Source organism: Lepidochelys olivacea, assembly GCF_965140295.1.
Source record: "Lepidochelys olivacea isolate rLepOli2 genome assembly, chromosome: 7".
NCBI classification, from domain to species: domain Eukaryota; kingdom Metazoa; phylum Chordata; order Testudines; family Cheloniidae; genus Lepidochelys; species Lepidochelys olivacea.
This window is the reverse complement of record NC_140417.1, coordinates 75,609,113-75,634,732: the sequence shown is the minus strand read 5'-3', so window position 1 is coordinate 75,634,732 and position 25,620 is coordinate 75,609,113. Positions and strand designations below refer to the sequence as shown.

The 25,620-nt window shown below is 40.1% G+C and overlaps 1 protein-coding gene across 4 annotated transcripts in view; it reads left to right on the top strand.

Annotated features, from left to right (window-relative positions):
- CCSER2 (coiled-coil serine rich protein 2) overlaps positions 1 to 25,620 on the top strand; it is a 137,493-nt gene that overhangs the window by 103,805 nt on the left and 8,068 nt on the right. The window contains exons 10-11 of one of the 4 annotated variants that reach the window (XM_084632929.1): positions 12,924 to 13,008; positions 17,866 to 17,905. The exons of 2 other annotated variants lie outside the window; for them this stretch is intronic. In XM_084632929.1, the coding sequence (XP_084489055.1) occupies positions 12,924 to 13,008; positions 17,866 to 17,905 (125 nt within the window). The remainder of the gene's footprint in view (positions 1 to 12,923; positions 13,009 to 17,865; positions 17,906 to 25,620) is intronic. One more of the 4 variants, XM_084632930.1, reaches the window with a different exon arrangement.

The following is a 25,620-nucleotide window of genomic DNA, read 5'->3' as shown; positions in this document are numbered from 1 at the left end:
GTTGTTGGGAGAATTTGATGTAAGATTACCAAAAAAAAAAAAGTTTCTGAGAATTGCCAATTTAGATTCCCACTACTGGGATCCAAACAACGCCAGTGTGCAAGCTGAGAAGCCTCTAGCAAGCAGTGTCCGGGGTACATTCAACATTCATCTCTCTTCTTCCTTGCTTTAAATACTGAGGATAGAAAAGAGACTGTAACCTTTAACCACCCTTCACTTCCTTTTGACTTCTTCACTACTTGAAGCATCAATATCCTTGATGTTCTGCTTACTGGGTGTGTCATATTTCTGTCCCTTTGGGAACTTGTTTTTTTGGAAATGTCTAGTCTGTATTTAGGTTGGAGTCCAGCCCTCTTGTAAGGCTTCATTTTTCCATGTTTCAATTTTGTTAGGCTGATTATTTTTATTTTATGTGTGTTTTCGTTGTCTGTGGCCACTGGCATGGATAAAGTAGCTTAGGGATGTGGGCTTCAAGCCTTGTGCTTCTTGCAGTGACATAATTTCCATTACAAATGTCCACGTTTGAGGCATTTATTTGACACATTAGGAAAAATCAAAAATTCTCAGGCCACCTATGAATCTCCTGACTTCTTCACTCCTTTGGTCAGGATGAAATCCACTCCTTTACAGTGCCAGAGCACAAATGCCATAGCAGCCAGGAGACAACATACTATAATATCGCAGACTTGAGTATGTGGGATTTTTCCTAGTGTTGTAGGGCCTTGTGGCTTCATGTGCATCTGTGACACCATTTTTCAGAGTATGTCTGAGTCCTATGCAATGTTGGTTAAAGAAGGTGTACTGTGCCCGTCGTGATAGCATGGGCACCTTAGCATGTCCTCACAGAGACCATCAAAGTTAGAGATTTATAGTCCTGATGGGATGGTTGTTCCTTTCTATAACTGTGTTTTCTCAGGTCACGTTGAGATTTTCAGCTGCGGCAGATGAAGGATGACCATCCTCTAGAAGTAGTTCCCTTCTCACTTATTTTCCTATCTGAAGTAATGTTCAGTGAGGCCTCAGGACTGGTCTGAGGTCCTCAGAGAGACAATCCAATTATTCAGGATTGTGGACACTGGAGGATTAGTTTCTGTCTTGCAGGGCTATTTTCCCTCTGATTTGATCCAAAGTTGTCAAGACAGCACCTTGATGATAGTTACCCCAGCCATTATGATGGTGCCCAATCTTGCTAGCTCACTCAGGAAGTTTAGTTTTTTTAATTGAAGCAACTGCCATACATCACTCTGCTGACTCTTCATGTGACAAAGAAAAGCAGTATCATAGCAAAGCTCTTAAATTGAAAGTAAAATTAGCACCATGAATGGTCCCTTTGGGCCTTGATCATGCATTTTGTTCTGCAAGAGGGAAACCCCTAGTTGGGGTGCTTTGCTGCCAATCAGTGCTAGATATTTCTGAGTGTAATTTAGTGTGGGTTCAACCCAGTGTCACTGACAGAGGATTATCTCTTGGACTGGGATCAAAAATTCACCAATTCTGGTGCTCCCAAAATATATTGATAATTCAGGCAGATTGAGAGCAAAATGCTGTTACTTGTTCTGGCCTGAGCTCAGTACTTTTCATTCTCTAACTCTCAGGAAGTTGGAAGCACATATCCCACTTCCTAGTATAGTGGATCTCTTGATCCCATTGTAGTCATTTGAGCAATACACTTGGAACAGTCAAAACTGTCTGTTTTGTCAGGCTCTACTTGGGTGCCATGTCTGCTTTCCACAGTCTGGTACGTAGATGGGCAATCTTCATTGACACTATGATAACTAAGTTTCTGAAAGGGTAACTCCACGATATTTCCTCTAATGCATACAGTACTTCTCATGTGGGATCTGAATCTGAACTTTGTCAGACTGTTGTCTTTGGAGACGGTATTCCACATACTCCTATCACAACCACAAGTTAGTGCTTTGTAGTCGTCAAGGTTGTTCCTTTCTATACCATGTCCATAAAAATTTTAGTCCTGAGTGCTCACTCCTAATTCCTTTCTAAAGTGGCCCGTGATCTCACTCCCATAATTAGCCTGCTTGTAAATTGTGCTGAGTCTAGTTCACTTGACGGGAGATCAGGCTCTAGTACTGAATCTATGCATAAATTCTCTAGACATTTTTTATGACCTCTCTGCTCAAAGAGTGTCCAAATGCATTAGGTTATATTTATATAGTTATTGGTACCTGGCAGGCATTCAGCCACCTGGAGGTATTGGCGTGCACTCGGCTAAGTCTGAGGCAGCTTCTACAATATCCATGTGCACTGTGTCAATCACTGAAATATGCAATGGTCTGTATACACACTTTTGCAACACTATACTCTTGCTTTGGGCTGTACATTAGATGCCCAATTCAGAGGCGCAATCTTGCAGTACCTCTTAATTAATACTTTTCAGACCTTCCTTTTGGCAGTTCATAACTTCTTGTTAATCTCCAAAAAAGGAGGACCCTTATGGGTAATTCACAAAAAAAGCAAGTTACTTGCTATGTGGCTGTTTGAGTTGATCACCTATAAGGATCAACAATTCCATGCTACTTCAGAGTCTCTGCTATGAAAATTTCTGAATCAGTGGAAGAAACTGCAGGAGCAGTTGGAACCATTCTCCTTAAAAATTTGGAGACAGCGGAGGGTGAATGGTCCAGTGGACACTGTTATCTAGAAGGATCCAAGCTCTTGCACCAGAAGCTCATTTATTCCAAGAGTGGGGATCCATACTGACAATCATTTCAAAGAGCCCCACTCCTATAGATAGTAACCAATTTTAATGGTTCTACAAATCAAATGTCTTAATATAATCTTGCAGGTAAAGAATCTATAATCTAATGATTTTGAAAAACAAATAAAAATGAGTTAGGTATACTTTTTGTTTGATTTGATGCATGTTTAATAGGAACATTGATGAGACTTTAATAGCACAGACAAATCAGTGAAATAGTGTCTGAGTTGGCTCAGACACTGTATATATCCTTAATCAATTTGAATGAGTGCATATTAGGGCGAAATGCAATGGTTTCTCCTTTATAACAACGTCCCCACAATTAACTGCTGGGCCTAGAACTGCACTTAGAGTCTAATTTTCACCTATTGCCTAAATTAAACTGTAAAGGTAATATTAATGTTCAGGATCTGAGGAGTGAGCCCAGAAATGAAGGGAAATGTTGTGTAATACTCTGTGTTTTAAAGAGAGGCTGTCAACTTGAACTTCTTGGAAACTTTTTTTAAAATTCCAGTTTTAATCATATATGAATTTAATAGAATGTCCTATTTTTTAAAAAAATATTTCTCTGTACATAAAATAATAAATAGTATAAGTTTGAGCTACCCTCTTCATATTTATAAGGATCTTAACAGGAAGAGGAAAAACTGACCAAGGGAAAAAATGAAAATGACTATTCAGAAAGTGTCAAATATTCAAAGTAAACCAGAAAAAGTTTTCTTGTTAACTTTCAGTGTGTGTAATCTTGCTGTTGCTTGTAACTATTGGGTTTAAAATTTTTTAGACAGAAATGTGATTTTTTTCCCCCAAGATGGTATCCCTCTGATGTACACAATTATACGTTTTGATGATGACACTGCCTGTCTTTCTGTCTCTATAATGAGACAGAAATTGGCACAATGATTATAGGGCTGACTATGGTACTTCTTATAAGAGAGGTGTTAACCTTGGTCTCCTGGCCAAATTCCAGTTTGGGTAATTACGTTCTGTCTACTGATAGTCTCTGTAATTTCAGTTGATGGGGTTCTTCACTTTGTCTTGATGTATTGCTTAACAACATACAACAGCACCTCATAGGATACATTCTACAGTCTGTCATGGAGAATTTCAGTTGTGGGTGAAGTGGTTCCTATGAATGACTTTTCCTTCTGAAGGAAAGGCCCTTTAAAACTGAAAGATATTAGCCACGTGGAACTCTGTGTCGTCAAAGAGGGCGTGAAGAAAGATGTGACTAGATCTTGGCACTAATGGGCCGATGTGGCTGGCCCTGGGGCCAGCTGCTCGCGTGCCTCGCAGTCAGCTGCACAGGCTGCTGCAGCTGCAGAAGTCATGGATGTCACGGAAAGTCAGAATCCATGTCTTCCGTGACAGAATCACAGCCTTAATTACAGCAATTGGAGGTGAAGAGAGCAAGTACATTGTGGTCCATGGTGAGATGGATGGTCACCAGCAAAAGTTTCACAGATGATTTGTGGTTCTTGGGCCACATTATGGGTGCCACTCTGTTAAAATATTAACTAGCAATAGCACAGCACCCTGTGGCTTTTGGTTTGTAATTGGAAAACACTAAACAAATTTTGCCTTTTTAGTTTAATTTTCTGATGTATATAATGAATGAAAAGGTGAAGCAGGAAAAAAAAACTGATTTAACTAATGCTAAATACTTTTTGTACTAAATTTGTCTACATATGTTGATAGCCTGGTTATCAGTCTAAAACTAGGTAATTTGATATCCTCTGGTTGATGAATACCTTGTTATGTTATCCTGTATAGCTTTGATTTTTCAAGGGAGCCTAGGGGAGTTAAGCAGCATTTGGTTATTGTAAAAATCAGCCTATGGTCCTTATGCACCATTCACATGTATTTTCCACTTAACCTGTAATTTTCTTGTTTTTGTGACTCAAATTCTAATTCCTAACAAAGTTGGTTTTTAAATTTAGTTTTTTGGGAATCTATGTAGGCCTAGTTTAGTTTAGCAAATAAATGTTCTTTACCTTCTATATGTGTCCTTAGAACCAAGTCGGAGACAGATAAGCTATACAAATAGACACGGCCACAGTAAGCACTAAGGCACTATTTCATTGAAATTTAATTTGTTTTTTTTGACCCTTCATTTTAAATAAGTCAGTTCAAAATAAATGTTCTCAATCCGTTTCCTCCTCCCGTCATATTGTAACCCAAGTACAAAACCCACATTTTTAAAGCTTTTGTTTTATTCCATTGAAATGATTTGCTAAACAGTGACTCTATCAAGCTACAATGGAAGATGTGCATGCAAAACTTTTTTAGCTTGATTTCACAGTGACAGCAATTTTATAGTCTCTCTGTTAATGTGAATGTTTGTGTACTCTCTTACATGGCTTAGTATAATTATAAATATAGAAGTATTGGCATGAAATCACAATTGAGCTGGAACCAAATTATATAAAATATCACTTGCAAAAAGAAAAAGAGAGACAATAAGCTGTATTTTCATGATGGAGGAATACAATAAAAGAAAGTAGCATTAGAGACCATAATAAAATATCTTTTCTCACCACAAAACAATGTAGTTTTTTAATAACTTTTTGTGCTTCATTATCTTTCATAGTCAGCTTGAAATAATAGCCTTAAATGCATGATGCTTGCTTCCTGGAATTCAAATTCAGTACTGCTAAATCTGGTATTAATTATGAAATGTTGTGACTGTTTACTCAAATGGACTATATTTTGCAGAACAGAGTGAAATTTGAATACCCTGTAGCAAAAGTATAATTCTTCTAGACACTTTAATTCTCAGATCCTTAATGTTGTCAAATATGAAGGTCAGAGAGCTCCTTTTGTCAGTGTATGTTGACTTTTAGAATTGTATTACCGATTTATAAATCCTGGCAACTCTGGTAGTCATGTGTTACAACATCTCCTATAGAGTAAGTATTCATCTGAAATCATAACCACCATCCCTAGCAATATTTTAGGAAATAGAACTTACATATCAAACAATTAGTGTAGAGGATCTCAAAGCGTAGGGGTCAGAATAAAATAATAAAACGGATAAATAAAAGAATAAACTATTCTAGCAGTGGTGGTGATGCTGCAGCTCCCTGTTTTTAAAGTATAACAGAGTTCTAATTTAGCAGTTCCTTGTTAAATAACTTTGTTTTACATTATCTTCGGTAACTACATTTTTAGGATTAATTTAAGATGGTTTATACTTCAGTGCACTCCATCCTTCCACTTTTTGGGTTTTTTGTTTTGTTTTTGTAAGTGGATGTGTGCTCTTATTAAACAAACTCCTTTTTAAAAAGTGGTGGCCATTACCATGGCCATTTCACTATAGCATATCTGTTTCCATTAGCATGTTAGGGATCATCACTCTTTGTGCTGGGCTTTTTCATTCAAGATCTCTACCACAAGACACTTTCCGAAAGCAAATTTAGTTCTTCTTCTGTTTTCTAAGCCAAGTGCACAAACAATTTCAAGCTTTGTAGTTTTAGATTTATTCTTTTCATCTCTAACTCATTCATAAGGCATAGAGACTTGGAATAAATTTTTCTTTAAAATAGCTAAGGATTGGGACATTGCTATTTAAAAGCAGTTAGTGTGCCTGCCTGGTCACGTCCATGATTTTTATTACACATACTTTGCATTCATGGTATATAGGGTACTGATTATATAGCATATTATATTATGAATGTAGGCCCCCATTGGTGCAGCAGACCATAATTGCTTAGAGAGAACCATTACTATCTGAATTATATCGATAATCCATAGAATAAAGCCTTCCACATATTCACTGATGCAGTAGATCATGATAGCTCCATAAGGACTCACTATGATCTCCTGTATGTTATCTACTTATTCCATTAATCTTTATCTTTTAAAACTATCGTTAAGTAGTAAAACAAAACCCCTAGATAAACTAATTCATAGGAAGTTATGCTTAATATTAAGGACTTGATGTCAATGCACAAAATAGAAATCTATTGGAAGCAAGGCTTGTGCAGTCTTCAAATTGCTGCCACATGCCTAGATATTGCAGCAGATGTGATATATAAGGTAAGATCACTGGCTTTTACGAATCTTGGAGCATCTAGGCACAACAAAGGAAAGTTATATTTTTAGTCTTGTATATGTTTGAAGACTTTTATATTTGATGTCAGCTACCACAATTAAAAACTGTGATGGGGTAATGGCAATAACTTTAATGTAGTTTGATCTCCAGTTATTGAAGATATATGGGCTGCTCCCTGTCCTGGCATAATTTCAGGATAGTTCATAACAATTTCAAAAAACTGTCATGTGAGGTCACCACTGGAGGTATGAAATCTCCTTACCTACTGTTTATTTTACAACAATAATGAAAAAACCCTAATATTTTACATGCCTTAGGGAAGTGGGCAAGTAGAATTTTGCAAGGCTGGTTTATAATGAACTTTGTGCTTGGGAGTCAGGGAAAGGTAACTTTCTTTTGAAAGTAGCAATAGGGTATTCAGCCCCTGAGAACAAATATAAAAATTAATTTTACAGTTTGTTTACCTTTTTAAAAAAGTGTTCAACCTTTGACTTTCGAAAGTTCAAACTTGCTAGAAATACTTTGATTAAATATATTGGTCTCTAACCATTGCATGCATTGATTCAAGACACTGTGGGTTTACTGTCTCTAATATTAAACAGATACAGAATTTTTAAAGCCTGTTCTTTAAGTCATTTTAAAAATCTGCTGATGACAAATTGTTTGACTTGTATTTATGAGGACAGTTGTAAGTACTTCCTAAGAAAACAGAAAAATTAAATTTGCTAATGATACAATCTGTGCACGATTATCACTCCTGGGTCTCAGCTCCTTGGCATAAGACTGATGGAAGGAACTCTTCTAGCTCTCAAGTATTTTTTTTCTATCCTGAAGCAGTAGATGGGGAAGAATGGAAGCTACTTCCCCAACTTGCAGTCATATGCCACCCTCTGCCAAGAATAAATTCACCCTTCTAAACTTTTCCGTCAGTTCATTGTTGATTCTTGTTGGCAAATCAAGTCTTGACAGGAACAAGCACAACATTGACTATTGCTCCAATTATCCTCTAGATCCTAGCTGAGGTATCCTATCCTTTATCTGTTCCAACTTTGCCTTCTAGTCAGGCCTGGTTCAGATTTCTACATCTCCTGAAGTCTTTGAATTAGTTGGCTCAGCATACCTCTGCAATATCTTGGTGCCTGCTGTTTGATTTGGCATCTGGACCTTTTTGGGGTGGGGGGGTGGGGCGGCACTTTGGTATGATTTAAGGTAGCCTTAAAGCTGAGTGTATTGGTACTTGCTCTGCTGCTTTGGTGCTGAACTTCTGTTTTTTTGCTCAGCATATGTCTTAATTCAGTGCTAACCTTTATGCTCAACATTAGTTTCTCTGATTGTCTGGTATTTCCCTTTTTGCATCACTTCCTTATACTTTTATTAGTTATGGTGTCCAAAGAAGATTGATGACTACTCAGCAGCTTCAAATCTTTTGTGAATCAGAACAATGTTCAGAACAGAATTGTGTATGTTGCGTGTCTGCCTCTGACTCAATTGCGATGTGCAGGAGTGCCCAATACATGTGCAGATGTCATCCCCAGCACTTCAGAAATGTGGCGAGTTCTTCAAGCCCTCCTTAAGCAACTCATGGAGCCCACTGTAACTTAGTCCAAGGCCAGCCTGGCGTGCTTTGAAGGATAAACTCTCAAAGCTAATGGCCACCCAGCACCATGATGCAGTGCCCGTGCTACTTATATCAGTGCAGGCTCTGCCTCCTTGCTAAGCTAAGAAGGGAGGCTTCCCTGTGAAGCATCCTGCATCTCCACCAAGCAGGTGCTCTTGGATGTTTGGCACTGGTTATTATATGAGGTGGGGATTCTGTGCAGCTCACTGAGTTAGGAGACACATAGGGGGTCAGCTTCTCCCTGACATTCTTGAAGGCCCTGATTCCAGGCACCCTCATACTGGTACATCTGTATTTCCCCTCCTGCATTCATTTGCTTGAAACAGAGATGGGGATATGGATATTGCTATATCCTTGGAAATTAGAATCAATAACTCCTGGTGCTTTGTGAGATTACCACACAATAGAAGTTCCTAAGTATTTTTCTTGCCCTGTATTAGCAGGCGTATGTTCTCTTGGAGCACTCAAGTACTTTTTTTGCTCTGAGGCTGAGGCTCATTACTGAGACTTGGCATTCCTGTGCAGGAAGTTCTGCCCTGGACACCTTTACTGACACCTCTTGCGCCAGGGGCTCCGACGCAGCCAGTATCCATGCTGCATAAAACTTCCTTAAGAAGCTCTGGTCCTCATCCCTATCTCATCAGCTATTCCAGCCCCTTGAGTTTGGAAAGGCTAATCAACAAGGTGGTGACTATAATTTGAATGAGCATGAGCTCCAGGACTCTGCAGATGCCAAGTGCATGTTCATGCAGTAGTGACTCTGCAAGAGAGGACCCTAACTTTCCCTAGCTTTGTCAAAAACAGCTGACTTTCAGTTAATATTGGTCCAGAAGTGTACAAGGGGCATGATTGAGAATTACATGGCCCAAGAATTGCCATTCAGGAGTGTTGCCTTGCCCTTACACCCTGTTTTAGAGTATGTGGCAAATCCCTTACAGCTTACCCTGTCTCGTAAATAGTCAAGACCAAGGTCTCATGTGAAAAGTAGGGGATGAAGCTGGCAGCATCTTTGGGGAGGATTCTCACTGGCCCACTCCCTTCACCTCAGAGTGTATAAGTTACTTTGTTTCATACCTTTCGCTTTTTTCTGAGGCTTATCTTTTATCTTACTATGATTATGTTGAATTGCCTTTTCTTTCTGGATGTTTCTGCTCCCATGCACTCAATGTACGTATCTGGGGTGTTTGGAGAGCAGCATTTTACTCAGTAGGGAGAGGCACATGACAGCCCGTAGGGCACTTGGTTTACACTCTATCTGCTATGACTGCCTTGAAACTGTGAGCTACAGTAGCTTAAGTTCCACCAGTCTCACACAAAGGCTCTGTGATCCAGGAAAATCCATAAAACACCTTTAGAGAAGCTAAGGTAAGTGATGTTTCCATTTTTCTTTTTCAGTGTGGCCTGGTTGTTTTAAGAAGTTTATAATGAGGTAATCCTGCTTGGGCTAAACCCTGGGACACGGATTCTCAGCCTGTATGTGACTGTTTTCCATATTTAATGGGGCACTGCCAGACTAAGTTATTATTTTGCAAAATCTGCTGTAGTCTGAATAGAAATGTTCAGCAGCAGCTTTTCTGATCTTTTCTGCTCCCAGTTTTATGCTGCCTGAGGCATTGTCTTCTCAGCAGATGTTTTTGTTGTTTTTTTTCCCCACCCTCCAGTGAATCATTATGTAGACAGTATGGCTAAGTAGTTGTCTGCTGAAACATCTTAGTTGTAAATGCTATTGTTAAAAAGCAAAATTCCCCTCCCATTAGATATGGAAATACTTACTTCACAACTTCTGCTTTGACAATGTCCCCTTAAAATATAATCTTTTCTATTTTCCATCTTTATTTAAAATTGGACAATTGGTGCATACAATATAATGAATAAACCCATTAAACCTACATTAGAAAACAGCAAGATATATTTACTTACAGTAAAATAAATGTTGTGACATTTGGAGTTAGTAGACTGTCCCGTCTCGTGAGATTAAGCACATTTTACGCAAAAATAACACCACCCCGCAGGCTCTTTCCCAGAGCAAGGTTAATACCCTGTTTGGCACACTAAGAAGATTCTTTAAATAACCACTTCCAGCAGTTGACCAAAAATGCGTAGGTAAATAACTCAAAGCAGGAAATCTTTATAGTAGAGGTCCAGATCTAAAATAGACTAGCTGTAACTCCAACTCTTATGCCTTAGTCAAATCATTTAACCTTTCTGCCTTAGTTTTTACATTTGTAAAATGGGGATTAATAATAATTACGTGCCCTACAAAATTACTGAGAAATTTTTATAAAGTATTACATAAGTGCTAAAAATCACCCTACTGTAGAAAAATTCCTACAACGGCTCAGTTCACTTTTAAATCTGTTAACCACACACGAACCAAATACAAACAGCCGAGTTTAATTTCTCCTGGAGAAATCTGGGCCCCAAAATTTTCCCCAGTCTATTTATATTAAATGAGTTAGTTAAATTTGGAAGTAACTTGAAAGAAACATCTCTCCTTCCTTCACCAAAATCAAAGATCCTCACAAGGCCAGCCCTGTCAACAGTGTTAAGATTATAGTAACCATGGACGAGAGTCTGAAAATTTGTTTCATGGGCCTAGCTACCTGAAGCAGCTAGGGTGAGCTCTGAACTGTGTATTTAGATGGTCTTTTTCCTACTGATTGTAGAAAATGTTCCAATATTGTGCATGCAGCTGTTGGACACCATGTGTCTTAACATTTTTTTTAAAAATTCAGTCACGGATTGTACCTTGTTTATGGGAATATTTTTCTCATTCCGACATCAGTGGATACGGTCCAAATTGTGCTGATAACATTGCTGGACCTCCAGCAAGCAGAATTTGCCATCATATAACCGTCTACTCCTTGGCCAAAGCCTGCGTGGGCCTTAACAACCACTGATGGAGGGCTCCATAAATGTTTACATATGTGTGTCTAGCTATGGCCGTGTAAGTTAAAAAGTGTTTCTGACAGGACCGGCTCTTAGATACTTTTATCTCATCGGTTTCTGAATACTCAGGCAGCACCTCTTGAAAAATAATCTTCTACAGTCTGATGTCGGACCCTAAAGGTGCTGTTGTTGGCAAATTCTAAATATTGACCAAACACACGTGGTGATATCACAATACTTTTCAACCTGCAGCTTTTTGACATTCTTGTGATGAAATTTGAATAGCAATAAGTGAAACTAATGAGACAGGCTAATTATGAAGATGATTGTCAAAACGTTTCTTGACCTTTTGATCATCACTGGACTAAATAAAAAGAGTATTTTTGTAGAAATATCTTGGAAGGGAAGCCTAGTTCTGCAACAGTTAAAAAATTGGAAAGATTTTGAGGGGGAAAAATAATCTGTGCCTTGAGAAATTCTGGAAATCACTTTTCTTCTTTCCGGCATACAAATTTTATCTCCAGTTTCATCATCTTATGTCCATTATCTGTTAGTAAAAGCTGCCAGTTAATAGTGGTGAGTCTTCTCAAAGTCTTAACACTAATGTCTCCGTACTACACAATCTGTGAAAGTAAAAGTTTTAAGTTTTAATTTTAGACATGGTTGATGGAAAATTACTTTAGATTGTGGATTGAGGTAGGAAGCCTGGATTATTTCGTGACTTGAGAGAAAGAAATGCCAGTTTGGATGGATTTCTTTTAAAGGTAAGGTTATGGAGAAAATGCTGGGCTGCATAAAAAAGATATGTTTGTTGTCCTAGGAGATTGTCACCAGCATATCATGTAGGTCTACAAAGAACTTGTTTTGAAATGCAGCTGTAAGTGTCATTGATGTATACCAGATAAATAACCATCTAGGGATGTGGCAGGACAAATCTTGCATTTTCAGAGAGCATTTAAAGATAGCTTTATATATTATTTTGTGACATTACGATCCAGTAATGGAGGGTTCCGGCTACCCACAGCAAGGCATAAAGATGCTGGCAGACTTCACTCGTGCCCTTTTGCATTCAGTAACTGTTCATACCCAGATCTGAAGGATGCGGACTAAAGCCCACAGTTAAGCTTGCCAGAAAACCTTCTCTCCATTAGTACATTTTTTGCAAGCTACAGCTCATATGTCTTTACAATAAAATAAAATGGTTAAACGCGTATTTTGACTTACATGGAGGTGCTTTGAAAGAGAACTTTGTCTATAAATGTTACGTGAAAAAACTATTCTTTCCTTGTCTTGTCTGAGTTGGGGCTATTTTCAGCATAACAAATTAACACCTAAAACCATATTACGCAAAAGGTATGCCAATATATATAATTTAAATATAGATTTTGTAAACCACGGGATCACTGGTACGCTGTCATACAGGGGGAAAGTAAGGGATCTGCCTAGTCTAATGAGGGAATCATAACTTGTCTAGGTTTGCTAATGGTTTTAGTAATTTGTGGTGTTAAGATTAGGAAAAGAGAATAATTGTAAATGGCAATAGTATTGTATTTATTAGAAAAAGGACCAATCTGGCTTTTTTGGTGTCTTATTTTCCCCTGTTCTCTTTTTTTTATTATACCTTTTCCCCCTCTCTTTCTGCACAGGGTGGGTATTCTGCTCCCTCCTTCTCTCCCTGGCAGGGCTCATTCCAGGGCATCCCTCGGACTGTTCCACCGCACCGCAGACAGAGTGAGTCTGTACCTCTCACTCATTTCCCACACTTTGTTCCGGTAGAAACTTTCCTTTTGCACGCACTGTTGATCATGTAGTGTCCTTCTTTCCCAGCAGAAATTTACAGGCATATACAACAGTCTGTGGCCTAACCTAAGTGCTTCCTGCAGTCACTAGCAGCTACAAGTTAAAGCTTTTCAAAGCTGATTTACTATATTTGTTCTTAAGACCTGAATAAGCCCTTCTTTCCAATCTTGTCTAACATATATCTTGCTGTCCTGTTTGTGTGTGGTCTTTCACTCATAAACTCTGCATGTGTCCATGCTCATATGTATACATATATGCAATGTGTACCTTATTAAAATCTTTGTGAGAAAAATAGTGTCATTCTCACTGCAATCCAAGAGAGAGGGCTTTTTATAATTTTTTAGGATGGCTTTTTTTAAACTAATATTTCTTTCTCTAAAATGTTTGTTGTGAAAAGACATCTAATGGGCTGTGAATGGCTGTTCCAAAGCATGCATGATTTACTAATGTTGCTTTTGTGCTAGCTACTGCTTGAGCTAAAGTACGAGCTGAAATTGTTCCATTGCCTTGAATCTGGAATACAAAAACAAAACTGCTGATTTTCAACCATGTGCTTACATAGTTAATAGAAAAATGGTAAGTCTTATTTTGAGCTTCAGTATTTTGAATGATCTTCTGGATATGGCAAAAGAAATATGACTAGTTACTAAAGATTACACTTTATTCATACAAAATTTACTGTAATTTGCAAACTACAGTGAGTTTGCTGATGCTCTGCTATACTCGAGTGTGTTTGGAGCTGAAATACAGTTAAAAAAATAGTTATTAAAGCAAACTAATGTTTAAAATTCTGTGAAACTTAAAAGTAAACTACACCCTGGAAAACTATTAAATCTAAATTAAACATCTACTGAAATAATTGTAAAAAAAAAAAAAAAGTTCACAAGGAAAATCTTATGTCATTTAATATATTTCAAAGAAATGTAAAATACTATTGACATTTTTGTGAAAATACTCACTTAAACAATTCAGCATGAATAAAGGTTAAGTTCTTCATAACAGATCGTCTCCAGGTGCTAGTCAGACTTGTTTTCTCATATTTTTCTTGTGTAATTTAGTGTTCACAAAAGGTGTCAAGTTTATTAATGGCAGTAGACTGAAGTGTTCTATCCACAGGTATAGCACAAGCAGTAGCAGTGCACGATTCTTGTACGATTCTTACAAGGCTCACTTGTAAGAGTGAAGGGACAGATCAAACTCCATGTATTCAGTTCACAGTGCTTCTGAGCATACCAACGGGGAAGTCAAGTTGTGTGAATGGTGACTTCTAAACTGCCAAACACTCATGCATTAGGAACTGGACTTAAGACTATCAGATACTCACACTGATCATTTAACTAGTGATAAAAAGCTCTGTATTCCATTACCTGTTCTCTGTGCAATTCAGCCCCATATCTTTTCTCCTTTAACATTAGCACAGGGTTTTTTTAAAAAAAAAGAAATCGGTAATGCTATATAAAGCTGCCCTAAAAGAATCAATTTTGTATGTGCTTTGATCTTAGGCTACATGCTCTGTCATTACATGTGAATCCATTGCTGCTTGCTTTCTGCAAAGACAACAGATGAAAGTCAGTAATAGACTAATTATGATGAAGTGGAATAGGCATATTATTCAGAAGAATACATCTGTTTTCTATAATTGTCTGGGTGCTCCCGGCTTTGTTGCTGCAAGTCTTACTGTTAGGCTTGACCAGGAAGGTATATACCGGAACTAGAAGTGTGGAGATACTAAATAATCATGTTTCTGTGTATATCTTAAAGCATACAGTTTTTGCCAGCACACTTGCCAAACCAGTGCTCTCTGGCGTAATTTTTGAAAGCATTCCCTCCAGAAGACAACATTACCAGGAATAACATTTGTAACCCTATCTAATCAGTATTTGTACAACAGTAATGTCATTTCCAGAAAATAGAATCTGCCAGAGTGTAATTCCAAAAGTAGTATAAGTAGATAGAGAGCACCTAGATTGCAGTTCATATCACTGTTTTATTGCAGAAATTGTGGGGGAACATGATGTACACTTGGCTTAAGTCAGCTATATTTCTGTTTGGAGATAATTGGTTCCCATAGTTCTCTTCAAACAATTTCTTTTAGTAACTATTTATTCTGGAGGCTAACTTAGAAGTATCCTCTGAAATCTACTGCCAGTTGTGGATGTTGCAAAATTTTACCAACCATCAGAACTTCACTATATACCCTTTGATAATGACAGTCTGTTTGCAGACACATACAGTTCAGACTATCAAAATATATAAAGCTATGAAATAGTCTGTTATTTACACAGTTCCAGTGTGTTGCTACTTTACAGAACAAATAAGATTCTGCTACAAAAATCTTACAATCCAATTATGTTTACAATCCAACCAGATGGTTAGCATTAGTAATCAAGCTAACCGACATTAGTGCTTAACTTGCCCAATGTACCCATCCTTAATACTGCACAATGTTAGTGAACATATTGTTGGGTGTATGTTTTGAGTTTTACTGAAAGTTAACACTAAAGTGAAAGTAAATATTTCGGAATCATTAACTCTGAATATCATTTTCACATCCCGTGATAGTATTTAGCATTTTAGACTGTGTAATCATTTGTCCAATAAAAGATTTGATTATATGCCATTTCCAGGAACAAAATTGGATCTCTTATTATATTCCTATAACTCCCAATACTGTGTGTCATGAGTACTCAAATCTTACATGTTCCCTACAGTATTTTTCTCTTGATAATGATATACAATCAGTTGCTACTACTGTGAGGTGGTTTGTGAACTCACCCTCATCCAGTTTAAAAATGTTGTATCAAAATTTGGGGATTCCAGAGAAGCATACTATTAATGGCAGAAATACTGGAGATTTAGATTTTAGGATTAAAACAGAGTAATAATTAACAGAGCATTTTGAAACCCAAGCATATTGTAGTAATTTCGGTAGGCAACTGGTTTAAGTAATCATTGTAACAGGAGCACACTTAACTGAAAAAACAGAGTTTTTTTGTGAGGGGGTTAGTTACACAGATAACACTGTACTGACACAGGGCACAAGTTCTCAGGACATCTTTAGTGACTAGACACTTGTCAGAGTTTTTTCTAGACTCTATGAATTGTAGGTGAAAGAAAGCTAAGCAATGCTGGCTTTATACCATTAACAAGAATAAGCTGTCATGTGCATTTTGATTATAAATTATTTCAGTAGTGTTTTGCCATGATAAGGTTGATTTTTTTTCATACTTTTTAAAAGCAAACACACACCTTAGCTCACGAGGTGTTCCACAAGAAACAGTAAATTTCTTTGCCAGGTTAAAAGTATTAATCTACATTGGCCATTTAGGATGCTTTGCAGTTCTGAAAGCTACACCGGCTGATACTCTTAGCAAAATAAGACCGCTTCAGAAAACTGGTAAACCCAGGATGCTATCTGCTTGGTGTGGTGAGGGAATGGTTTAAATATTGTAAATATTCTGTGACACAGTTAAACTACAGTGCATTTGGGTGTGTGCTCTTTATACCTTGATTTCAGTATTGTGAAGTTAACTTTTTAAAACATTAATTTTAAGGGAAAATGTGGTTGTGTAGGTATTTGTAAAGAAAAGTATCAAACTTGAAGAGCAAGAGACCTGGAAGCATTTAAAATGTGATTATACTTGTTCATAACATATTTACAAAGAAAGATTTAATCAAACCCTTTATATGTGCATGCACATATCTGGCCAGATACACAAAATACATGCCGTGACGTGGTAAAGTTTTATTGCTATGCATTGGGGTGGTGGTATTGCTTACAGGTGAAGAAACAATGGAATTTACAGAAACCATCCCAAACAAGTTCCAAGCAACCTGTGTTACACCATACTATTAAGTATTCTGCATATGCTACACATCTGACAGATTTCTAATATTTTTCTGTAAGGCTTAAAGAAATTGGGTTAGTATTTTATATGTCTGTAAAGTGAGGCTCCCTTATAGCTTTGAGTACTATGGTACACAATATAGCTAATTAAAAAAACAAACTCTACAAATTTTCCAGGCATAAAAAATGTCCTGGTTTTAAGATCTGATATTGTGGTTCTTTCCATGGGTAGAAGCAGGAGTTGTCACACTGGGAAGCTGGAAATGACCACTTTCTGATGGTGTAAAATTATTTCTTCACATGAAAGGTTGCAGAATATTGGATATTTGCCCTCCCAAGAGAATATATTTCCCATCTGGCCCAGGATAACAGGAAGGAAGGAAATTCCGCATTTGGGCAGAAACATTTTTGTGGCAATTTGATTTTAGATAACCAAAATAAAATAGGGATTGGTTAAATCTGCTCAAATGAGTTGAATGTTACAAGGGAGGCCCAGGGAAGATAGATTAATAGGCAGTGAAAGTAACAGTCAAAATTATATGATAGAGTTTATTGTATGGGTCTGCAATTTATCTCATGATGTACTTCATCCCTGTGTTTGTGATGTGTGTGTGTATGGATAAATTTGAGCATGCACATTCATTATAACAAATTACATCAAATACTGTCAGTACTTTATCACCCTAAGAGGTTAAATGTATTAAAGCCCTAAAGTTCAAGGAGTAAGGACTTTTTTTGGTAAATGACTTACTATAGGTATTACATATAGAGCAGTCTCTTAAACCACACTACTATCTTTGTTGGAAGCTGGGGACATGCATATGAAGGGGAAAGAAGTTACAATTCAGTCATGGCAAGTGCTCATTGTTGCGTCTTGGTCCTCTGACATCTTGTCCTTGTCTTTTTTCTTGTCTCTGCTTTCCCATTATGCCATTGGCAAGGAGTTGAGAAGTTAGTCCATTACTTCTGTGATAAAGCGTGGTACAGTACAACTTCAGATTTCTTCCCATCTCCTCCTCACACACATCTTCTGTTCTCGCTCCCAGCATGATGCATGCCTATCAAAGCCATGCATGCAGTCAAATTATTTATTGCACCATTTTCCCCACTTCAAAATAGTAATGAGAAAAATGCTGCCTTATTTGTTCCATAAAAACATTCTATCTAGAATTGAGATCAGAGATACAGCTATGTCTTTTAAATATAATAATCTTATTAGCACAACGAACCTAAAAATAATGGTGCTTTATTTATGTCTTTTTCATGTCCACATTGTCTTAAATATTTTGTATTCATAAATGACACTAAGCTTATTTGCAAATTGTCTCAGTTCTGGAATATCATTGTGACTCAGTTAACACAAATGTTTTAGTGGAGATCCTTTTCATTAAATGCATTTAATATTTCTTTCTGGCTGTGACACCACCCATATTTCTTCTGGAAGAGTTAAGAGTAATTGTGCTTTATAGGTTTTTGCTACTATGGCAGGGATTGCATTTAATCATTTGTAATTGGAGCACCTAACAATGCACAGATGGGTGCAAAATTCTACACACTCTTGCCATTACAGAAATAAGTCTTTTACTTTTGTTGTTATAAGTGGAATGAATGTATGCACATTCTTGTACTTGAAGTTTTGCGAACTGACTTTCTTCAGTTACATGGTAATTTTACTACATTCATAAGAGCCTAACATAAAGTAGTAATTAAATATCTATGCACTTGGCCACTTTGTACATCATAGAATCATAGAATATCAGGGTTGGAAGGGACCTTAGGAGGACATCTAGTCCAACCCCTTGCTCAAAGCAGGACCAATCCCCAGTTTTTTCCCCAGATCCCTAAACAGCCCCCTCAAGGATTGAACTCTCAACCCTGGGTTTAGCAGGCCAGTGCTCAAATCACTGAGCTATCCCTCCCTCCGTCAAACAAATATAAAGCCTATTAGTATAATCCTCTTCACTTGGTCATGATAAATCACTACCTGAAATAGACTACAGTATTTGCGATCATATAGAGCAATAAAAGCTTCTGAATGCGTTCCATACAGTAAAACACTATTATTGCTAAGGGATAGGACATTGGGAGACTGGAACTAGACTTCTCCTAGCTAATTGCTTAATCACAGTCTATTACTAATTTCATATAAACAGGGGGGAAATGAGTATACTACAAAGGAACAAAATACAAATATAGAAAATATAGGTTGGCGCTGACAAACATGTGACAATACTTAACTCCTTTCCAAAGTAGCTTCCCCCCCCCTTTTATATATACATTGTTTTCTTACACACTACCTTGAATGTTAACACACTTTGATCTGAGTAGGTGACATCCGGTTACAATTCCATCAGGTACCAGTAAAATAAATGCATAAATAGAACCCATCATCTGTTGTTTATAATGGTTGCTGAATTTTGGATGAAGCCTAAGGTATACTCTTCTTAATTTGGCACAAAAGAAGCAATTTTGGATTGGAACAGTGTAGTTGCTGTGGGAGCCAGATGATTACAAAGTGATATGTAAATATTTTGGCTGCCCCATAACATCGCTTTCAGTTACCCTAACGTTAATTCAAACTGGTCTCTCTCTCCTTTCCTCTGGCCTAACTGGTCATTGCATTACCAGTACCTGTATTAAAAGATTAAATGTGATGCTCACTTTTTAACTAGATAAATCAATCTACTGAGTAAAGTTAAGCATTACTATTTGTAGTGCTGGATATATCTTAACTTTTTAAAGTACACACACACTTGTATTCATATATGTTTGAATGTTCCCTGACTGAAAATTCTCAATGAAGTTGTCATTCTTCTTTGAACGATAATCTCTATTGTATTCCACTGAAGATTAGGTGCATGCATCTGGAGTAGTAGAGGGCTTTGGTCCATGCATATGCCCTTGCATTGCCTCGCGGTTTCGTCCAAAGTGCATGGGCGACCGACTGCATCTTCAGTTTCTTCTCACCACCACAAGGTCCAAGTCAGAGCTGCTGCTTTCCAAACTTTCCTGAAAAACTGTTTTTATAGTTTTATATAGTTCAGATTTTACTGATTCTTTGGTAGTTTGTGTTCATAGTAATTTTTGTAGGATTAAGGACTTTGGGACCACTTTGTCAGTTTCCTGCCAACCCTCTTCCTCCTACCTCCCCACCCCCAAGTGTCTGGGTACTGGATTATGCTGAAGTTGCTGGGATTCAAGGTCTGCGTTTCTTGCCCTCACCTGTTTTTGCTCAGCAACGAGCACCAATACCGTCTGTACTGCTTGCAGGAAGCTCACATCGTGTCCAGGTGCAGTATCTGCCTCTCCTTCCCTGGCCATACCCAGGAAGGCAGGGTCCTATGCACCTCCTGGAGGTTGCCATGAGATGGCAGTTGGGTCCCAGCCAGTGAACTCCCCTCCCCCATACGCTGGCCTGCGCAATCCAGGAGTGCACCTCCTACCACGGAGTTGTAGTCCGGATCTGACGGGACCAGTGTTATGGACCCCACACTGGGGCCTAGCCATGAAACACGGAAACGTGCACATAAGCATGGCCATAAGTCTTCCTCCAGATCCAAGAAAGAGGCTGCACTGTCCACTAGTTCTGGTCACGAAGGAGTGGCACGTTCCAAGGCTCACAAGCGCAAGAAGTAGTTACATTGTTCTCTAGATCTAACAGTCCTGGTCCCTGAATTGTGCATCTCTCCTGCATTGGCTCCACCGGCACAGCATGAATTGTAGGTACTGAGCCAGGCCCCTTTACCTGCCCCAGTTCCTTCTGTGAAGAATCTGATGAGTTCATGAGGACCAGGAGCAGTTTGCCTAGATCGGATGAGGTCTCCACAAGTTCCAGTCGAATCACCCGCTAAGAGGGCCTTCTCTCCTACATCAGATCTGCCGCCCTCTGGTCTTGTTCCTACAGCACACCCTGTTCCATCAGTTCTGTCGGCACCCCCATTTGTACAGGACTCTTGTTCCTCTGAGTCTGAGGTTTCGGACACTACTCATGTAGTTCTTCCATTCTGAAGTCATGCTTATCAGAGAGTCCCGAAAGCACCATGACAGTACGCTCCTTTGCCTCAGCACAGGAGCCATTGGTTCCTGGCTTCATGGGCTTTATTTATGGGCATAGCTGCAGCAACGGCAGGACCAACTAGGTTGGCCATATTGGACCTTGTCGCCTTCAGAACCATATTACCTTCAGAACCATCTTGCTCAACCCGGGAGGAGTCTCCTGTCTCACCACCCCACCCTTCATTAAGTAGATGTTTGGAACCGGGGCTGGACGATATGCTGGTCAGCTCAGCTCAGCTGGTCTTGACTGATCTGGAGAGGTTCCCCTAGTCGTCCCCAGATGTGGCTGTGTCATCAACGTCCTCCTCTTTCCCCGAACAACTGTCAATTTCAGGAGCTGCTCAGGAGAATAGCTAATGCTCTTCAGCTCCCACTGGAGGAGGTGCAGGACAATCCACACCAACTACTATATATCTTGCATGCACCGGAACCGCACAGAGAGTAGCCCTACTGATCAACAACACCATTCTCCAAATGGCACACCACGGACACATGCACCCCCACCCCAAAGGGGGTAGAAGAGGGGTCTGAGTTTCTGTTCTCCCACCCTTTGCCTAATTCCTTGGTGATCCAGGTTGCTATGGAGCAGGCCAGGCATGAGCATCCATGCTTCACTTCCTCAGACAAGGAGGGCAAGAGACTATATCTCATGGTAAAAAGGTCTTTACCTCAGCCAGCTTCCAGTTCTGTGTCTTGAACTACCTAGCACTGATGGCCAAATATGACTTTTTGAACTATGGGCAGATGGCAGATTTTACAGGTAAACTACCGCAGTAGGATCATGCCCATTTCTAGGCTATTTTGGAGGAGGGCAAATTGGTCTCCAGGACTATACTTCAGGCTGCAGCTGATTCTGCGAACCTGTCTTCACATACAATGGTGACTGGAATAGTCATGAAGAGAGAATCCTGGCTACATACCTCAGGCTTCCCTAGAAAGGTACAGAGCACTACTGAGGACCTCCTTTTTGAAGAGGACCTCTTCAACTAGAAGAAGAATGATTCCTTACACTCCCTGAAAGACACTCTAGAGCCACACCACAATCTCTAGGTATATATACGCCAGCACCAAAATGAAAATTTTACTGCCTGCAGGATGCTGTAGAACTCTCCATTTCTACCACCACCAAGCCTATAAAGCTCCATAGAAGCGCCCGAAGGTCCACAGAGCTTGTCCACCTGGTCTGCTGGTGCAGCCCTCCATGCAGCACACCTAGTCTTTGCATAAACGATATTTCTGAGTGCATCTAGAGCAGTGGTTCTCAATCCATTTATCATTGTGGGCTGCATCCAATACTACCTGCATTGCCCTGAGGATGACACATGGGCCGTAGCTCTGTGCTGATTGGGCGGCAAGTGGCCCATGGGCTGCAGGTTGAGAACACTGCTCTACAGAGCCATCAGCCACTTTGCATCACAACGCTTTTGCCAACCACTGACTTTGGGGGCTGTCTCAAACTCTTTCTACCAACATGTAGTGCGATAACAGACAAGTGGGTCCTGGATGTTGTTCGACATGGCTATACAATCGAGTTTACAGTGCTGCTTTCTCCATGGCCCCTGACCAAAACCTGTTTCAGGGATTGCTCTCACGACAATATTCTTACCCTAGAGGTGGACTCCCTCCTGCAGAGAGGAGCAGTGGAACCAGTCCCTGCAGCCTTTCAGGGCACAGGGTTCAATTCCAGATATTTCCTGGTGCCCAAGAAAAAAGGATGGAGACCTATCTTGGATCTCCAATACATCAACTGTTCCATTCGCAAACTGAAGTTCCAGGGGGTCCCGCTCATGGCCATTGTTTTACAGCTCTCCATACACAGGACACTTACTTCAACATCAACATCCACTCAACCCACAGATGGTTCCTAATATTCATGGTGGGGCTGCGACACTTCTAATACAGGGCCCTCCCATTTGGACTCACCACTGGTCCACGAGTCTTCACAAAAGTTTTCTTCATGGTAGCGGTTCACCTCCAATGGCAAGGAGTCCTTGTCTTCCCTTACCTGAATGATTGACTACTGGTCGCGCGATCCAGAAAGGAAGTTGGGGAATCGACCTCCCAGCTCTAGGGGTGAGTTTGAACATCAAAAAAAGTAAACTTTTCACCCTACATGATCCCTGGAGTTCATTGGACATGCATCGATGTGGCCTCCACATGCACTTACCTGCTGAAAGACAGGTTCCAAAGTCTACTGGACCTTCAGTGGATCGCTTCAGTGACATCCAGCCCCCTCTGTCTCAGCCAGAACTTGCCTTTCCCTCCTCTACCACATGGCAGCATGCACATATGTCATGGTCTTTGCTCATCTGCGCTTCTGCTGTCTACAACTATGACTGCAAGGAGCCTACTCCCCCATGCACCAACCCATGGACGTCGTTCTCACCATCCCTCCAAAGGTCACCTCTCTCTCCAAGTCTGCTCCGGAATACCCTTCCTTCCATCCTCACCAAGCGTGACAGTCATAACAGATGCTTCACTCAATGTACTGGGGAGCACAATATGGAAGAACCCATGACACAAGGAACTTGGCCCGCTTGAGAAACCAGGATGTGCATCAGCATGCTGGAACTTGAGGCAGTACGCAAGGTATGCCACGCATTACCATCCATCCACTCTTGTCGTGTTATATAACACCACTACATAAGCAAACAAGGAGGCACAAGGTCCTCAGTGCTGTGCTCAGAAGAAATGCACCTCTGGAAATGGCATGTTGCACACTGTATCCTCTTGTCAGCGGCTTACCTACCAGGGACCCTGAAGCAGATTGCGTATGCTCTCAGCAGGAACTTTGCAACTGACTGTGAATGGGAACTGCACGACACTGTCATTGTGGACATTTTTGGTCAATGGGGAACTTCAATCAGGAACCTCTTTGAATCTCACACCAGCATCAAGTGCATTCAGAACTGTTGACACGCTGGTCATCAACTGGTCGAACCAGGTGAACTATGCCTTCCCTCCTCTACCACTCATGCTACGAATCCTTCACAAACTCTGAGGGAGAGGGTGACTGTCATCCTGATCACTCCATTCTGGCCTCCCCAGTTCTGGTTTCCTCTGCTTCTCTGCATCCTCTACTACTGTTCCTAATGTTCTGGAACTGCTCACACAACACGACGACAGACTCAGACACCCCAATCCACAGATACTTCACCTGACAGCCTGTTTTTTTGGATGGACACCTCCGCTGGCACAGGAATGTTCATTGGCAGTGCGTGAGGTCCTCTCCAATAACAGGACAGACTACACAAGATGATCCTACTGAGCTAAGTGGGAACACTTCATCTCCTGCCCAGCAGAAAGGTATTGTCCAAGAGCATTGGGATGCCAGTGGTCTTGGACTATTTCCTCTATCTGAAGGCGTCAGGACTTGCTCTCAACTCCAGCAGGGTGCATGCAGTGATTATTAGCGCTTTCCATCCTCTGTTGGAGGGTCTTTCAGTTTTAACCCACCCTTTGACTTCCTGGTTCTGGAAGGGCCTGGTATGTAAAATCCTCCCAATCCAGCCTATTGCTCCACAGAGGGACCTCAACCTACTCCTTACATCATTAATTAACTCTCCCTTTGAACTCCTAGCCTCCTGCTCCCTTTCTCTTCTTTCCATAAAGGTTGCTTTTCTAGTCTGCAGGAGGGCTGGCGAACTGGGAGCTGTGATGGTAACCCCCCTCTTTCACCGTGTTTTATAAGGATAAAGTTTTGCTGTGGTTTCATCACAAATTTCTACCAGAAGTGGGTTCCTGCTTCCACCTCAACCAACCCATACATTTGCCAACCTCCTTTCCCAAACCACATGCCTCAAAATGAGGAACAGCAGCTTCACTTCCTCAGTGTCTGTAGGGCCCTGGCCTTTTACCTAGAGCGGATGAAGCCCTTCTGGATGTCTCCTAAGCTATTCGTAGCCGTGGCAGAGACATTTAGGCAGGCCATCTCCACCCAGAGAATCTCAAAGTGGGTTTCAGGGTGCTTTACGCTCCTATCAACTATCAGGACTGTACCCACCAGATGGGATACAGACCCATTCTACAAGAGTGCAGGCATAAACTACTGTTGCGCTCTGATGTACCCATTGTGGACATTTGTAAGGCAGCCACGTGGAGTTCAGTACACACCTTTTTTTCTCATTATGCTCTAGTGCATGATTCTGCAATGGATGCCTCCTTTGGCGCACTGGTTCTCCGTTCCACAGTTCTGTCATGTTTCTCACACCCTTCTCCTAGCTAAGTACTACTTTGTTAATCACACTCAGTGGAGTACAATAGGGACCATCACTTGAAAAAGAATGAGAGGTTAGTGACCTGTAACTGGAGGTTCTTTGAGATGTATGGTCCCTATTGGTATTCCAGATTCACCCTCCTTCTGTGCTGTGGATCTAGTAGACCTGCTGTGGAGAAGGAACTGGAGATGCTGGTAGTCTGCCCCACCGTTTATCACCTCAGGGAAACCATAAGGCAATGCAAGGGTGCATGTCCAGGTCGACGGACACTTTGAAAAGCTCTGGCTCCAGGTGCATGGTGCAGGTGCATAACTATCAGTGGAATACAGATAGGGACCACATCTTGAAGAATCTCCAGCTACAGGTAAGTAACCTCTCCTTCTGTGATGAACTATTTATTGCTGATTTCAGTCTTATTCTGAT